We start from the raw sequence: 18331 nt of genomic DNA, 5'->3' as shown, positions 1-18331 counted from the left end.
TTTCTTACCTTTAGGATTTCTTGATGGTTTTCTGATGCATATAATCGGCCATCTCGAACAATGTCTTCTATCAGTTGTTGGTAGTCCTCTGAAAAATAAAGATCTGGTGAGTGACTGTGGCATCCTTTGGGAGGGCAATAGTCCGACATGAGCTAGACCTCCTCTTGAAGACAGAGCTGAGAAATTTTGCATCCAGTTAATTATTCGGTGTCTCAAAGGTTGCTGTATTCTAATTTAATCACCTTAAAATTCTCTATTTCTTTATGACAGTGGTTTTGAATTATCCCTATACATACTTACATCCTCAAAAAACTACTCCCTCCAAATAATAATGCTGTATTATCTCCACTCTAGAGATGAAGAAACAGGGATACAAAATAACTTTTCAAACATTATATATGTTATATGCATGTTATTTCAAAGTCTTTGCAACTAAAATTAAATGAGGCACAAAAAGTTTTTCCTCATTCTTCTATCTCTGCAAGCAGTGTAAGAGAGATTCTAAAGGAAAATTTTCTGTAATTCAGCTATAACACAAAGATGAAATCAATTCCATTCTCACCATCGTAAGTCACATAGGGGACCTGAAATCCTTTGCCACTGTTTCCTTCATTTGACTTGAACTGAATCCAGAGTTTCCTTGATCTTGAGGTAAATGCAATAGGTCTCTCATAGGTCTGACATGTTTCATACGTAGTAATTGAAGTAGGAGAAGCTAGAAATAAAGTTAAATGATGTTCTTTATATAATAATTTTTGCACCCTTCCTCATCTAGGGTCAGGCATGTCAAATTGACAAGACACTTCTCAGCTGAAGTGTCCTGAGAGCAGAAGCTTTTTGTGACAGAACGGATGTTGTCCTTATTTGCCCATGAAGAGAAGTAGGTTTTTCCATAGAGGTATCAAAAACTACTGTCAATATTATTTTTTTTTTTTACTACTCTAGCATTGTATCCCAGAGTGCCCATATGCTTGTCCCAGACAGGTAAGGACAAGTGAGCTGCATGCCAGGCAGACATGGTAGCCAGCCCCTCACATGGCCAGTTTGGAGAATTCATCTGATAGCAACAAACCACTTACAAATAGAAACACAATAAAACCAGAAAGTAATGTTTGGCATGTTAATTTTGAAGAAAAGACTGTCACACCCTGCAGAGTCAGTGATCCACAGAAGAGTTAACCTGGATGTGAGGAGGAGGTTGGTGACAGCCAGCACAGCTTCACTAAGGGCAAATCATGTCTGAAGTGCAACCTGATGTGCACTGGCTTTGGTCACTGTTGGAACCACAGTTTGGGGTCAGAAGGACAACTGATGTGTTTTGTTATAGTAAGTGTTTGCTTTTAAAAAAGCTCATCTGCACAGGTATAGTTTCCTTCCATCTATAGTGACTTGATGTCTTCTTTCTGATATACAGAGATGTCAATACAGGCCCTCGGGGATAAAAAATTGTGAAAATTGTTCTAGCAAATAAAATACACAATTTTTGTGAGTAAATACACTGTTTTGAACAAAAACTCCGTATGAACAATTGCCTTTCAGGTTTGGTGCTTCTTAGCAAAAAATATATAGCAAAAAATCACCAGAAGGATGCCCACATCCTCCAATGCAAAAGAGGAGTGCATTTCATGGGGATCTTAACTTTAGAAGTTGTTGAGTTAAATTCATAATCAAAGACACAATGCACCCCCTCCAATCTACAGAAAAGCAGGATAACTTTGGATTTCTTGAGGGTGTCAGTTGTACCAACACATTGCCCAGATTTAGCAATAACTGCAGCATATATATACATATATTTACAAAAGATAAGTGAGAGCACAGTTTGTACAGATTACAGAGATAGTTCTCCAAATATAATTTATCATTGTTAATTTCTAGAACGGCAGTGATTTATCCCATGTGGTAACTGGGCCAGACGTAAGCCCATTAACTGCTTTGTGGTTCAGACAATAAACTTGAACAATTAATATCACACCAATAACTGTTATTGGTAGTGTTCTAACTTGCTGTGCCACATCATTCAAGAAACCTTTTAGAAACACTAGCTACACTGAAGACAGTCATCCCTTCAATATGAACTATTCACTCCATCAGTTTGCAGGAAATATAACCCATATCTGGCAGCTTACCACTTTTTCTCATTACTAAAACATCGCCACATTCATCTTCAATTGGGAGAAATATCTCAGGTACTACGATGAGTATTCTTCTCTTTGGGGGTGGATTTATATTCCAAATGCATTCCACATTAGCTGGGTAGTCTCCAGGATAGTTGGGTGATTCAATGTAGCCAGTGTAGTCCCCCAGTTCTCCTCCACAGTGCTGGTCTGGGGAAAAATATAAATTAGTATTTGTGTGAGTTGATAAATTCATCTAAGGTATTTTTCTGGATCTGTCATGAGCAAGTCTAAACTCCTCCTTGTGGCTTTAGAAATGCACACATTCTCCAGCTTTAAAGGAATATTTGATCCACGAGGTTGCTCCACCTGATTGCAAAACCTTAATCTCTGGAGCACGAACTGATTCAATGCTTCATCCAGGCTGCTTTAACTTTGCTTGAGAAATGCAAGTAAATAAACATGATCCAGTTGTGGTTACCATGGATACTGTGCTGACATGCAGAAGATATATATAACTATGCTTTAACTTACACAGTTTTTAATTGACATTAGTTGAATGAGAGTGCTGGTCCCAACAGCTGGCCTTACTTAATTACAGATCTCAAAAATCAGTCTTAATTATAAAAATCAGATTAATTACAGATTTCAAAAATCATGTTGAATTTGGCACAAGTTACTTAAGTTTGATCTCCCCAGGCCTACTCATGCACATAAAATTACATATATGTTTAAATATTTTGTTTAATCCAACCCCCAAATAGTATGCAAGGTCAGATACTGGCTTGAAAACTGAGATGACCTAAGACAGCAAAGTAACAAGGGTGGTTTTATTTTACAGGAAAATCAGCAAACTTCTTCAAATTCCATACAAATATATCGTTTACTCAAATGACATTAGAAATTATGAAGGGCTTATAAAACACATGGCACATAATCAGACTAAAAACTTACAGGAGATCTGCACATGAATAGTTAGTTAGATAACATTGCTTAATTATTATAGGAACATTCTCTTAAATTAGCATGGTAGAGATGAAAAAAAATGCTTGCCCAAAATAATCAGTCATTCACAAAGGATCAAATAAAACTGTACTGAAATCCTTGGGGACATTTAAAATTTTTAAGATAGGAGGCTGAGTACAGCAAAAAAGCCTCCAAGAAGATCTCACTATCATAAGCGAAGCGATACCTGGCAATTGCAGCGTGCATGACCATATCTTCTGACATTTTACAATTATTCTAAAATGGCAGTTACTCTGATAGAAGATATTCTGCTCTACAGAGACACAGAGAAATATGCATCACTGTTACACAACTTACAGGATATGGGAAACTAAAGGCTCTGTAGTTTTAACTTGTAGCTGGAACTCTGTGAAATCATATTAAATCTAAAACACTCATATGCCTCAAGTGGTACTTTCCCAACTTTTTTTCCTCATTGTTTTCCCAACTTTTACTATTCCCTCTGGCAGCAGATACTTGCTAACTAGGAAATACAAATCTGAAGTCCAGACTGACAGATGCAACCTTTGAGCTGCAGTTCAGATCCAAAGACACACTCTGTGTCACTGATATAAATGTGACTTACTTTTGCAATGTGTGACATTGGTGGAGCCATCAAAATCTGTACTGGTGTTGCCAGGGCAGGTAATGCAGTAGTTCTGACCAAACTCAGGCTGGTATGTTCCCACAGGGCACCGGATACATCTGTGTGTTGTGGAGTTGTAGTAATGTCCAGGAGAACAGTGAACTGCAAGGTAGGAGGTGTATTATTTTCAAAAAGCAGCAACCTCCAGTGCAGACAGCTTTCCTCTGCCCTGGACATACCTGGTCTGCAACATTCTTACTAGGCCATAAAAAGCAGAAAAGACACCAGCTCCCTGTATTTCCCAGTATAAAGAATCTTCCAATTAAAACCCAGAGCAAAACCCATATGAACTAGAAATGTGTGATATGTATCTCTCACTGTATTTAATATATTGGTAATAAATAGAAGTGGATGTAAATCCACGTCAACAAGAAAAATTACTTTCACAGTAGCAGGAGAGAGGTTTCCAATAGTGTCTGTTTGCCAGAGTCAGCATGTCATTTCAGTAACTAAACCAAAATGCATTTGGGCAGATTCCTTCTTCAGCATTGGCACTGGAAGTTGACATTATGGAATACAGAATGCATTGCACCCTTACAGTTTCTGCCTACCCCATGAGTAATCCTTAATTTGGTATAACTTTTGTACTGTTTAGCTTCCGTGATACAGTAAATAAAAATATACAAGACATGAAAGCTAAAGCATTGTCTAATCCAAGTTTGTGTTATTTATTGCCACACAGTGGGGCTGATTCCCTTACCAACAGCAGTGCTGACCCCCTGCCTGCCTGTGGTAAATTCCAAAGAAAACCATAAATCCTGTTCAGCCTGCACAACCCCAGACCATTCCCAGTTTACAGATTTCTTGACCATTTCATTTAATCACATGCCCATGCAGCAACAATGTTTGTTTTGGAGCCTTCAAGACCCCCTTGGCACTGCTGATAATAAACCAAAGGCCCAGAAGTAGGAGGATGAATTGTGGAAGGATTTTGAATTCACCTTTGGTTTCACAGTCTTGAAAGGAAACAGCACCTTCGTATTTGGTCACAAGCCCACCGCCACAGGGAAAGCAGAGGGTCCTTCCTGGTTCAGGCTGATACGTACCAAGAGGACAGACTGTACAAGGTTTAAAACCATCTGAAGAGTAGTGCCCAGGAGAACACTGCCCTAGAAATTGAAAATGATCATCTCTATTAGTGTGTTGACTTTTCTGGATGAAGTATAAAACCCACAAATAGTTAGCAAGGCTTTCTTTCACTTAATTATGTGACATCAAGACAGCTGCAGATCAAATTCTAATCTTACCTGCGTATTTTGTATTGTCCCTTTATCTTCTTCCTGAAACCACCACCAGTAAATAGAACCAGTTTCATAATATGCTTTTTGGCAACTATGATTGTGTTTGCATTTATTTTTTTTTAGAAAGGGGTCTACTAAGATTTCATTAGACTACTTTGTACTTTCACCAAGTCTTTAATCTCAGTATTTCAAAGCACTTTATAGGAAGAAATGGAACTGAATCATGCCTATGAAGCAAGTTTTTGTATCTCCGAGTTAGCGATATGGACAGTGGATCATGGGGTTTACCAGATGGGATGGTAGCAGTCCAGCACCTTGTCTATGAGAATACCTAACACCAGCAGCTTTTCACATAGGTGTGAAAACTAGTGCTTGTCAGGTGCTCCTCTGCCAGGAAACAGAGATTTGTGTAAAGCAAATTGCTTTGTGAATCAATCTACTGACAGAAGTTTCCAAACTTGCTCTCCAGGCAGTTTCTGATAGGCATTTGTTTGGCTTTGTTCTTGCTAGCTTGAGTACTTTCCTCTGTGAACCTGAGAACCAGGATGTCAGGTTTTTCAAGACTGTGGCATGAATGTGTATCTTCACCCCACTCCAGACTGGGACACCAGCACTGTGAGATGCCACATATTCCCTGAGGTTGCCTAACCCCAGTACTTTATAATTTAGCTTCCCTGAGAACTGAACAGCAGACAGAAACAACTGGCTTGAAAATAAGAAAGTTTTGAGAGCTCTAGGTATTATTGCAGTCTCATAACAACCCTGATACTTGCTGGGAAACGTTTGGGGCATTCAGTATTTTGGGTGCTTGGCATGAATGAGGAACTTTGGTACTTAAGATGAACTAGAGCTGCTGAGTGAAAGCCAAGTTCAAGTTCTGTCCCCACAAAAGTCAAACTCCTATGGACACCCGTGGGGTCAGGATCTCCAGGATCTCCTTGTGCTCCCATCCCAGCTGGCTGGAATATGACTGTACAAACTGGCTGTTGTGACACAGACCTCAGAGAAATATTATGATGCTACTAATTTGAGGACAATTTTGCTCTTGTTATTAGGAGCAAAACTGATCTAACTGGCCTGGTCCAACTGGTTATTGGAACCCAGACTGGAACATGTTTCCTGTAGGATTTGTGACCCTTGTGGGGGACCCATGCTGGAGCAGGCTGTGCCTGAAAGACTGACCCTCTGGAAAAGTGACTTGGAGAACTCTTGCCCATGAGATGAAGTCACATCGGGAAGTTAATGAAGTCTCCTGTGGGAGGGGCCCCATGCTGGAGCAGCAGCAGGAACAACATCAGTGTGATGAACTGACCATAATCCCCATTCCCATCTCCCTGCACTGCTGGGTGGGAGGAGGTAGACCTGGGAAGGAAGGAGGGGTGTGGAAGAGGTGTTTTTAGGAGATATTTTATTTCTCCTTGTCCTGCTCTGATTTTGATTAGTAATGAATTCACTGAATTTTCCCAATTCAAGTCTGTTTGATATTTGGTGAGGGGTCTCTCCCTGCCCTTAAGTCATGAACATTAATCCTGTCTCTCCCCTCTCTAGCTGAGGAAGGCAGTGAGAGATCAGCTTTGGTGGGTGCCTGGTGTCCAGGCAGGGGCAACTCATTGCAGCACGGAATTCACTTGCAGCTACAAGTGATTTCTGCACAACAGGCACTTAAAATCTCTGACACATGGACTGTACATTCCTCACATTCAGAAGTGAAGATTTCAGTGAAAGTTTATGGGTTACTGCACAGGCATTTCTGCTCTGGAAGATAAGATGCAAAAATACTATTGATTACTGGCAGTGAGTACAGACAGTACAGACTTTCTAACAAAGCCACATGTGCTGACACAAATTTTGATAAAATCTTTGACAGGGAAATTTATGAAGTCCAAAGTATATTTTGTCTTGCCACTTCCAGAGGAAAAGGGGAGAGCTGACCAGAAAAACAGACTGTTTTGATCTGACAATAACCATTGTGAGATACATCCACTCTGCAAAAATAATCAGAAGGGGTTTTTTTTTGTTGTTGTACAGAACAATAATTCCAATATAAGCCTTGAAACAAAAGTCTTTTTCTTCTAGTTGTTTTGCTGCTTTTGTCAGTATGCCATAGACAATCTTTATAAACTCAGGCTGTATTTTGATATAATTTTCTTGTGTTATGGATCAATACAAATCAGCATAGCAAAAATGCACAAGTGTTTCAAATTTTTTGTCTGATAGTTCCTTCATACAGCAAATCAGCAAAATCTATCATGTGTTTGGACTGGTGACACTGCAGTTATTTTTTATTCAGTACATGGCAAAAAGTAGCAGTTTCTCAAGTGATATTTGCCATGTGTTCTCTTCAGATATCCTTGAAGAACTCGGTAATGTAAATTACATGGATGAGTTTTCAAGTTAGAACTTGTGTAGCAGATAGACAGATTTATTTCAAAGTCACACAATGTATCTGCTATAAACTAGATTTTGATAGTCTGTAATGAAATGAGGTAAAGAAAATAAACAGTTGTATCTTAAAAACTTAGATTGATCAAGTTACAGTAGAAGCACCAGGTATTATCATCATTATAATTTAGTTTATAAATCATGAAGTTGAATCAGAGATGCTACATCATAAAGTTACAGTGCATTCAAGCAGCGCTGAAAATTGCAATCATTAGTTCTGAGTCTGGGTTACAGATCCCTACAGGATAACTATCTCAAATTGATAATTGCTGCTAATTAGAGCAAGAAAGCTGCATCTCTTGCAAAACACTAAATGAGCAGGTTCATTATTAGACTCACCAATACCACTCCAAACCAATCCATCCCTTTGGCTCACAATACACTGATGAGCCCTAACAAGTCAAAGCACTTCCATACCTGAGGTGAAGCACAAAGTGCTTTGCTTGGCTTGCTCATTTCTATCCCATAACTCACACTGCTGCAGCAGATCCCATTGTCTTGTCAGCAATGGGAGCGGATGGCCTGAGCCAAACCATCCACTGCTTGTAAGTGCACAGGGATTTCTTCTATTACCTTTACAAGCCAGAACTGTGGCAGGCTCTCTCCTCTTTCAGCCTCCTTGCCTCACAGGGTGTGTGTGTGGCAATACCTAAAGCTTTTATGACCAAGTTCAACTTGCCTCCACATTCCGAGACGTTGCGGGCGCCCGCCACTCCCTGGCCATCGTTGCTGGGGCAAGGCTCACAGGTGAGCTGGCCTTCTGTGTCCTGGTAGGTTCCTGGTGAGCACGGGATGCACTGCTTGTGTTCTCCGCTATAGAAGGTGCCCGTGCTGCAGGTAACTGAGGAAACAAGGGGGAGTCTAAATAAGGATGTTCATTTTGATCACATTATTCGCCCTAATATCGAACATTTAGAGAAGGTGGATGTCTTTGTCCCGAGGATTATGATGGCACATGTTTTGCATGTGTTAGTCGAGGATCCTGATGTAAACAGACCCATCTCCACTGGGGTTTAGGTAAATTTTATCAGGGTGAGGTCCTGCTTCTAATGTTTAAACTATTAAATGGCTTTGTAGTGCACTCAGGTGTTTATCACAGGTGTGTTAATAAAGCTGGGTGCAGTCTTGAAACAGTATCTTGCAGTTTATTAAAGCAGTTCTGCATACAGTGTGGGAAGTGTGAGCTTTTAGTTTATACCAGGTGCAGTTACAAGTTGGTTTTATGGCAGATGACAACAAAAAGTCTGTCCCCTGAGATCAGTTCTAGAGATTTCTCCATTGGCAATGTGTTCCCTGTAATAATTTCTGTAATAATTTCTGTCTCTTGGCACTCAAACACCCCAACTGTACAGCATCCTAAATACAGATATGAATACACGTGCTTTTCTGGCTTTAACAGGGCACATAACTGCATTTCACATTTTTCTCTGCTGGGTAGGGGTGGTTAAAATGTCTAGATAATGTCCAGTTTCTAGATACTGATAGCAACAACCTTTCAAATACAGTTTCTATATCACTCTTCCCATATGATGACAACTACCTCTGAACCCACTCACTGGAAGCACCTATCAGATGGGACCTCTTTTGGCTTGTAAATCACTTGGTATCTCAAAAGCTGGAAAAATAGGTATGATTTTGAAAAGATGTCTGTCAGTGATTAGAAAGCTTGCAGTGCTGAGAACTGCCATTAATAAATTTGCATCAGCACACTGTCCCCAGCAAAGCACTAGAGCCTGATAACATGGGAAAAGGCTTAAAGGAATTAGGTATTTTGCATGAAATAGATTTCTGTACTTTTTTTTTAACTGGACCTTTTGAGCATTAAATATAACATATCCATGGATCATGGATTGTTTGATGGTGAGGAGAGTGACACTGGTGATATAAAAGTAAATATACAGCAACTAGGCAAATATCATATTATTGTTTTACCGAATTATAAATATATAAAAATATAAATAAATGTAAATATATGTAAATATATTTTTATAAGATGGGAGAAACTAGGAACTAATTGCCAACATTGTCTTGCGGAAGGTTTTGATATCTACCACCTGACAGCATGGGAATGTATCCATATTCACACTTCTGCTTTCCTACAACCATCTAATGAATTCCCTTCAGAGTCGTATGAACCATCCATAGTCCATGCATATATGCTGAGATTTCCTCCCGGGTTCACCATGGAAAAGGTAATTTCAGACTGTTTGATTTGGGGGATATGACTGAATATTCGAGCTCTTTGGACTTACCACATTTTCCATCCTGCAGTACTTGCCCTGTACTGCACGCTTCATGCCCTTCAGTAGCTTTAGCTGGCTTCTGAGCCACTTCATATTCTGTCCCAGAAAACTGAATGTAAAATTGCTGTTTATTAATAGATTTCCTCAATGTTTTGATTGCAGTTTGCAGCTTCTGCTCCATCCTTTTCCGAACACAGTCAATGTTACAGGTGTCTAGATGGGAAATGATAACAAAACTAGAAGCAATTGAGATTCATGTTTAAAAGAGGTACTTAACAAAAAGTTTAGCCTGCATTGCACTATGACACCTCTGTTTGTTTCACTGTCTTGTCCATATAAATTGAAGCAGCAGCTCACTGTATTCAATATCAGGCCTTTCAAAGGGACAGGACAGTATCCTGAGGTCCATGGTGCAGTTCCATGGCCTGCAAATGCACACTGAGTGCTGCAGAAAGCATCAATCCCAATGTGCTCTCCTTCCAGGTGTGTGTTCAGTCTGCCACCATTAATGCTCCTGAATTTTCTCTGCCCATGCTTTTCTCAGTTGATTAGGAACTCCTGCCACTTCCCTGACCAAAACACCTTTGTTTTAGTGACAAAAAGAAAGGTGTTTTCAGGCACAACTGCTGTTTGAATCACTTGACTAATGAGGTGCCCCTCAAGGTTAAGAAATCTGCCTTTGAAGACTGACATCTTTATAGGATTCAGTCCTATAAAGATGGAATTTATAACACAATATTCCATCTCATTTATAACTTGAGGCAATTAGTTTTATTCCAAAGTTTGGTAAGAAAACATGAATTTTTCAACTATGTGATAAAACTCTCTGCTTTGCAGAGTAAATATTCAGCAACTTACATTTTGGAGGATATTTTTATAATAATTTTTGCAGAACTTCTACCTAATCTTTATGTTCCCTGTACATCGATTAGCACTTCTGCTGTTTAAAGAAATCACACTGGATTAAAGCACATGTCTTAAGTCAAGGCCTTGAAGGAATTTTGATGCAGGTTCAGTTTTTGTTCCTTTGGCTTAATTTCATCCCTGGCTCTTTTCAATTAAAGCTCTGAGACTTTGAATTTGGAGAGGTTGTTGAACAAGGTGTTGTGCTAAAAGGTGTTCATGGCAGCTTGATGAAATAACATCAAAGAGATTTTAATAACACCCTGAGGAACTAAATTCTGATTTCTCTCCACAGACCAATCTTTCACAAACCTGAGACTTCTTCAGACTTCATCTCCACTTCAAACTCTGCAGTGATATGGGACACTTCTTTTGATGGTGACTTGCGGCCTCGGCGTTTTTTCTTGGAGGAATCGCACTTGAGGTTCACAAAGGTCACCTGGCAGTTGTCTGTACAGGGGAACTGACCTCCTTTGCGTGAGAGAAGAAACACAGGGAAGAAATCAAGTAGCAAAGTCGCACGTGACAGGCTAACAAGTGATATCTCACTGGGTTATCATGAAGGCAGTGATGGGCTTCATAATCTTTCCTGTGTGTTGTGAGACACCTCCTTCTCCAGGCAGTGCTGGGATTGCTCATTTTGCTATGAATGCAGAAGGCAAAAGCACAGCCTGGTGATGCTCAGCTGCACAGTGGTGCCTCCAATGCTTAAAACTGCCCAGCCCTTTTCTGCATAAGGATTAGAAAGCTCTTTACAGAAATTATTTTAAATCATCAAACACTGTAAACTATATTTGATGGCTGAACAAAGCAAGAGAGTCAATTTCATAAATCTGTGAGAATGTCAGGCCTGGGACTCTAAAAACTATCAGTGGGTATTCCATCTCTTTCAGAAGTGACAATCATCAGATAGCAAAACTTTAAAAGGCTTTGATTGTGAGGTTATGAAAATGTATTGGAAGGTTTTAGCTGAGCAGGAATCATAGTTTGCCACAGGTGATGAACCTTCCAGGTCAGGGAAGACAGAGAAGTTTGTAGCACTCAAGACACCACAAGGATTTCATTCCAAGGGTGTGGTTACACTATGTAATCTCATTGTTAGAGGTTCAGATGACATAACAAACACAAAGCAAAGTAAGCAAAGGACAAGGAAATGCATCCAAGAAACACATTCCCATAGTGATTGTATGGACCAAAAAATTCAACTTCTATGAGTTTAAAAACGAGTCTGATAATCACATCTTATTCATTCACAGGGTAAGCATCTTGATGACTAAGACTTAAGTCAATACTCGTAAAATGAGAGATACAAAAGTGTAGATTGCGGGGTAAAGATGAAATGTAAGTCTAAATTTTAAAAATAAAATCTGTAAATTATTCACTTCTTAAAAAAATAGGTATTTTTACTCTTCTCTGTTCAGGGGTCAAGTAAGATTTCTCACTTGCTAGTGAAAGTGGTAGTAAGACAAATTCATAACAGAGAATGTATCACCAGTAGATGTTTGGTGTAAGCTGCTAAGTTGTTTTAAGTAGCAATTTAACTTTTTTAATACCACATTTTTGGTAATGACACCTAAATCTTCTAAATATTTTTTTCTAACATCATAATTGCTCACTCTTTCATAACAAAAGATCTAAGGCTGTGTAACATCAGATTTTCATAATAACCTTCCTTCTTAGGGGTTGTCTTTGGTGCTACAATAGGTTACTAATCCAGCATAAACCAAACAAATAATAGCTTTTCTTTTCTTTTAAAAACCTCATTTGGGAAAACCAAACCAAACCAAACCAAACCAAACCAAACCAAACCAAACCAAACTGACACAGTTTCACACAACTTTGCATTAGTCACAGCTTTTTGTCTCAGGGTATTTGTGCCATTATCAAGGCCAGAAAAAGGATCAGCTTCATTCCCAACTCATGTACTTTTGAACATAGATTTTTCAAAGCAACTGGTGAGATTTTCAGCATCCAAGATCCAAACCCAAGGCACTGTTCAGCCACAGTGGGAATCTTGGCCTTAACTTAAATTCAGACCAAATATGTAAACAATTGATTTTTTCCCTGTCTGCAGCATGAAAACAAAGCATGTAAATGAACGCGAAAACAAACAAACAAACAAAATTAAAGTGCCATTTACATGCTGGAAGAAACCACCTACCTGAAACAGCCTGCTTCCCAGAATCTTTTGTTTTTTCTTTGCTGCGAGGCCGTAAATGGCATTTTGCATCTTTGATTTTAAAACGAGCTTTCTGCTTGATTGGAGGGGCTAGGGAATCTGTTGATGTAAAGTAAAAAAGCTACCATTAGGACAGAAATGAAACGAGATCTGGAACTTATTTTTAAAAACAGTCTCAAAAGATTTCTTGTGACTTAGAGAAGAGGCAGCCCAAGAATTACACAGCTTGTACAAAGGGGTCCATTTCCACAAGTTCAATTTTCAAGTGAGTACCTACCCTTGGGCCCAACCAGGTCAATGAATGTGCTAGTACCACGCTTGCTCTGCACATCTTCTCAGATTTTGGGTGAATTTGTCTTTTACTATGAGAAAGATTAATTCCTACCTTTATTTTTTTTTTTCTGGGCTCTCTGTGAATTCCAATGTTACTTGTAGTTCTGCTCCTGCTAGTGCCAGTAAGGTTAATTTAGTGGAGCTGTGCTGTTGGCAATTGAAAACCATCCAAAGGAGCTGCCTCTATTGCAGTCTGTGGCTTGCATGCTTTGTCCCTTAGCTTTAAACTCAAGGCAGGTTTCACAGTCTTGTTCTAAAGGCTGCTATACAGTCATGCAATGAGTAGAAAATGGAGCTGCTGGCTGATTTCCTCACGAAGTCCCTGGAGTAAAAGACTGGCCTGGCTGTCACCTGCCAGCTGCTTTGGGATGCCTGCTGGCCCTGCAGAAGGTGGAGGGTGGTCCCAGGTGATGCCACAGCGTGGGTCCCTCTTTCCTTGGTAGGGCTTTGCTGAGGCAGGACTTTAGAGGTGGCCTGATCCTGTGCCACAAGCAGGCACATCTGCTGCCAGGCTGTGTCACTCCACAGCACTGTACCTCCCAGCACAGCCCAGATATATAAGAAACACATGGAGAACTGGAAAATGGGAGACAAGTTCAGCAGGTATGTGTAAGGTGGGCTGACTCTTCCTACTGTTGGATGTTGTTTCAGCTGTTTCTATTTTTGCCAGGCTTCAAGTTTTTGTGGGTATTTCTTTCTTTTTTTTTTTGCTATCAACTTTCATAAACATTTCAAATGTCTCTGCAAAAACAGTCCAGCCTTTTTTGAGAAAAAGATGCATGAAATGCAGTATTTTCTCACAGAAGTCTCATAACCTTTTTATGGGGGGATAACCTTTTACCCTTGCAGTAGGAGAGGCTATGCTCCTGTGGAAGGGCTTTGCAGGGGAGGGCTGGAACCCACCCTTGTGCTACTGCTGGGTCCCTCTGGCTCACTCCCTAGCCTGGGAAAAAGTCCAGTTTTGATATGCTCACTATTGCCTTGCTAGACTATGGAAAGCAAATAATTCTAAATATTAGTCCTTATTGAACATATCTCAAACCTGCAGCACTCCCACACTGACCCATACCAGAATGCTGCAGCTCCACACACCCCACCCTCAAGGAGAAGCTGCAGAAAAGGAGTGTGTGCATAAGGGAGCATTGGCTACCTTTGATGCCTCTAGATTTTTGCTTTTTATAAATTTTCAACATATTTGTAGCTTTGTAGACCGTTAAGACATGGTTATATAACTCCTGGTATTTTTCCTACCTTTTCTCTTAGACTTTAGAATAATAAGCTAACCCTACTAATACATACTTGGAATTCTGTTTAGCCTTATTCTTAAGAAGAGAATTCCTGACAAGGACATCTTCTTTTCTACCAGAACTTAAGAGACATAACAAGAGAAGAGAGCAAAGAAGCCCCAGGGGGGCTGACCCACGGGTGGGTTACTGGGGTAACTGATTTCCTATTGGATGTCCCAGCCAGATATCCTAATTAATTAACCTTACAGAATTACAGAAATCCTGTGCCACGTGTGCATAGAATCACATTTTGTGCACCTGAAAGCTTTTACTGAAGAATTACTTTTTTACCTTCCCCAAGAATTACTTTTTTATCTTACACTGCTTCAACGCTGTCGCAAGGCTTTTCCTTCTGTTATTAGACAACACCTTAACCCTTGTCTTACCTAGGAACGAGCCTGATGTCCTGCAATCCCCGAGCTCCATGCCCTCCCTCTGGGGCCCAGGACAGGGGAGCAAGCAGGGCAGACCCACCTGAGCAGCTGGGCAGGGTGGAGTTGCGCCTGGGCTGTACCTTGCCATGCTGCACAGGGACGCCGCAGCTCAGTGTGTAGCTGTTCTCCGAGTCTGGGGGACAGAACACAGTCAGCACATGGGCAACAGCCTCACCAAACTCGAGGCTTCAGCTTCTCAGAGCTGCTAAATGACAAGATATTTTAAGTGCTGAACTTGGATTTTAAGTGGCTGACATACTTTGCTAAAAGCCTTCAACACCACAGTGTTGATGGCAAGGTTTGTTTCTTCTAGCACTGGAATGATATATTTCATAAGTGATTTGGCACAAGGTTAGGTGTGCACAAGTAAAAAATATTTTGTGTTTGTCCATGGCAAAGTCCTTCTGCTTCCCTGTAATTTAGAAAATAAGCCATGTATTTTCATAATAATTTTAGCTTCAGGCTCCAACAGAACTTATTGGCAGAAACAGAAATGGTGTGCTTAGAACCATAACAGTGTTTACATATTACAGAGATAAAACTCTGTCTTGGTGCTTACAATTAGAGAAATGCACAGTTCCACTAATATCTCCTAAACTGGTAATAAAATGTGAATAAAATGTTAGCTTGACTGCATATAATGCCAAGGCTAAATGTGAAAAGTAGACACCCAAAAATAATCCTGTGCTAGAAGATCTATGAAAAAGGAGTAGCAATCCCCTCCTTCTTCCCTGCAAAAATGTGAAGATGAAAACTACCAGTAGCAAATGGTGAAAAATAAAAAGAGGGAGGGGAATGAAATGCCCAATTTTTTATAAATAACACTCAGCTGGACTGAGAGATGTGCCCATGTTAACCAGGATGGTGCAGAAAAAAATTGTTATAAATTGAATTGCTGTGGCAAAAGGGAAGGCAAAAACGAACAGTTGATTTCAGTGAATTCCTGTTATTTTTTAATACAAACTTTTTGTTAGAATTTTCCCACCCTCTCAACTGACGTCTCAAATTAAACAATGAAGGACAAAACTTCTCATGTGGAATTGACAACCAGCTCTTCTTGATTTAATTTATAACGAGGTTTTGCTCATTTACTGTTGTCCATTAGAAAAAATGAATGCAAGAATCATGAATGCATTAAGAGAGAAAAGTCAACAAGTCACATCCTAGATGAAGAGGACAAATAATTTGCACAAACCTGGAACAAAAAGAGTATTGGATGGGCATGACAGGAAGCAGCTCTCTATGCCTCCTGTCTTACTGCACACTAGCTGAGCCTTGGGAGCTGGTTTGGCATTTGGGAGACATTTCACCATCTCTGAGGAGAAAAAAAAAAAGAAATGTAAAACAATTGGACACTGCCCAACCCAGCACCTTGTGTGCACACTTGGATACAATGGTGAGAAAAGGCAGGAAGTGGCGAAAACCATAATGACAGATACAACTGTTTGTGAAATAAGCATGTATCTCATAAGGGAGAGCATTTGGATTGGGATGTTGAGCTCATGCTTGAAAATGAAACTCCCTTCACATTTTTAGACCTAAACTCTACATCAGCCTTTATCTCCTATCCTCCACGCTGGGATCTTTGTGCTCTATGAGCACAATTCTGTGTGCTCATCTTGATCTCAGAAGCAATAGGTAACACTAATCACCTGAGAGGTCCTTTCTCTGATTTGGAGGCACAGCTCTCTGATTTAACAGATCAACTACACACTGTGCACAGTGGTCTGTTTACTTAGATGACCACTAAAATGATATTTTTAATTCTGTATCTCCCACTGACTTTTTAACTTTAGCTCTACGCTCTAGCTTCTGGAGCTAGAAAACTTCCCAGCCAGGCAGAGGTGAGGCAGCAGATGCTAGGATGGAGATGGATAGTCCTGCTGGCCCTTTCAGACACTGCTGAAATGCCTCAAACAGTGCTAGAAGGGACCCTGTGCCACACACAGAGATCACAGAGCCATTTCTCATCAGCGCCTACAGCATGAGGCACATTGCAGCTCATGTGAAAGAAAAATCTAGCTTCTCCTTTTGGCTTCATGGCAGGATAAAGACAGAGCACCCTGCAGGTCTCACAAGTGACTCTTCACACTTGGGTAAGGCAGTGCTTGTGTTTCAGCTGAAGACACATGAAGTTGTTGTTAATTGTTGGAGCAGTCTCTGTGTTTCACTCTGAGTTCACTTTGAGAAGATGGAATGACACTGATAACCATAAACCTCCATTTATTTTAATTTGCCACTCCTTTGGATTGAAGTGTTACTTAAGTACATCTTTTCCCTCACAAATGACAAGGCTCATTCTTGGTTGCAGCTGGCACATGCCATCACTTCTGACAGGGAGGAAGCCTCACTGCTTCCCTCCTTTCCCCAGAGGGTTCCCCTCTGCACTGTCTGCTGACCAAGTGCAGCTGGGCACCTCTTCAAGCAGCTACTTAAATCTCAGCCAAGTGGCTGTAGGGCAGTTCTTGCTTCAGCCCCATAGAAATGCTGTTTCAGATACATGATTTTTCTCCAACTGTTTCTTGCTACTTCTTCCAAACCTGCTCACCTTACAAGACAGGTTTGGCTGACATTTGTTCTTCTCACTGCTGACTGTAGTACTGTAAATGTCTTTCTTCCTACCTGTCAGCTTGCCAGCAGACCACACTGAGGTAGGGGCTGCTTCTGACACCAGAGCTGTAGTAGCTAGACTGTTTTGGGTCTACCAGGCCTTGGCAAAAGCCCAGGAAAGCCATCATGAAACCAAGCAGTTCCAAGCAGTAACTGGAATGAGTGTTGCCTGGCTTGGCTTGAGTGCAGAGGAAGAGTCCCAGCAGCCTCCAGCTGGTTTGTATTCCTGGCCTCACTGGTCATTAAATATAAATATATACAAGTCCCATAAACATGCCTGATGTTCACATCTCAGATATGGGAATAACCATCCTTCACTTATCTCCCTCCTAAGGCTTCTATGTTGCTCTGATGATATCTTTAAGAAAACTATTTCCTTGGACTGAGGAGGTAACAAAACACAAAGTGCCACTGCTGAGCAAAAGAGGGTTTTGTTACTGCAAATGTCTCCAAATCACGTGGTATTCAGGATCACTAAATATAATTCTTCCACTTTTTATTGTGCTTTTGTAACAATTTAGAATATAGTTTCCTCTCAAAAATGTTGGTAATAAAGGCAGGTGATCAGCAGGGAGGTGATGATCATTTTAAGCCTCACTAGAAGTCACCAACAACTAGAGTGTGTATCAACAGACAAGGGTGTTCTATTTCCATCTTCCAGCTGAGCATTATAAATAAGGAGGAGAAATTTACAAGCAGGAGAATATTTTCAATACAGCAACATTCTTCGTAGGCTGAGAGGGAATATAGCACAAGTAGTCTAACTTCATAGCAGACCTCCAAAAATTTTAGTCCCAGCTGCTAACTTACAAAATCCTTCCCAGAGGATTACTGGTATATGGCAAGGGAGACCTAGTGGATAACTAAAAACCACAGTGAGCGATTTCTTGCTGTC

The 18331-nt window shown here is 40.3% G+C and overlaps 1 protein-coding gene across 2 annotated transcripts in view; it reads right to left on the bottom strand.

Moving 5' to 3' along the window:
• The window catches only part of SCUBE1 (signal peptide, CUB domain and EGF like domain containing 1), a 196158-nt gene that overhangs the window by 7532 nt on the left and 170295 nt on the right, over positions 1 to 18331 (bottom strand). For both annotated transcript variants that reach the window (XM_030959460.1, XM_030959461.1), the window contains 11 exons: positions 16022 to 16141; positions 14867 to 14959; positions 12756 to 12872; positions 10907 to 11065; positions 9701 to 9904; positions 8128 to 8289; positions 4707 to 4874; positions 3706 to 3867; positions 2127 to 2324; positions 563 to 715; positions 9 to 88 (listed from right to left, as the gene is read on the bottom strand). In XM_030959460.1, coding sequence (XP_030815320.1) covers positions 9 to 88; positions 563 to 715; positions 2127 to 2324; positions 3706 to 3867; positions 4707 to 4874; positions 8128 to 8289; positions 9701 to 9904; positions 10907 to 11065; positions 12756 to 12872; positions 14867 to 14959; positions 16022 to 16141 — 1616 coding nt within the window. The remainder of the gene's footprint in view (positions 1 to 8; positions 89 to 562; positions 716 to 2126; positions 2325 to 3705; positions 3868 to 4706; positions 4875 to 8127; positions 8290 to 9700; positions 9905 to 10906; positions 11066 to 12755; positions 12873 to 14866; positions 14960 to 16021; positions 16142 to 18331) is intronic.

The sequence above is a fragment of the Camarhynchus parvulus genome, chromosome 1A (genome assembly GCF_901933205.1).
Source record: "Camarhynchus parvulus chromosome 1A, STF_HiC, whole genome shotgun sequence".
Lineage (NCBI taxonomy): Eukaryota > Metazoa > Chordata > Aves > Passeriformes > Thraupidae > Camarhynchus > Camarhynchus parvulus.
The sequence above is the reverse complement of the archived record's forward strand: the minus strand, read 5'-3'. Positions and strand labels throughout refer to the sequence as shown.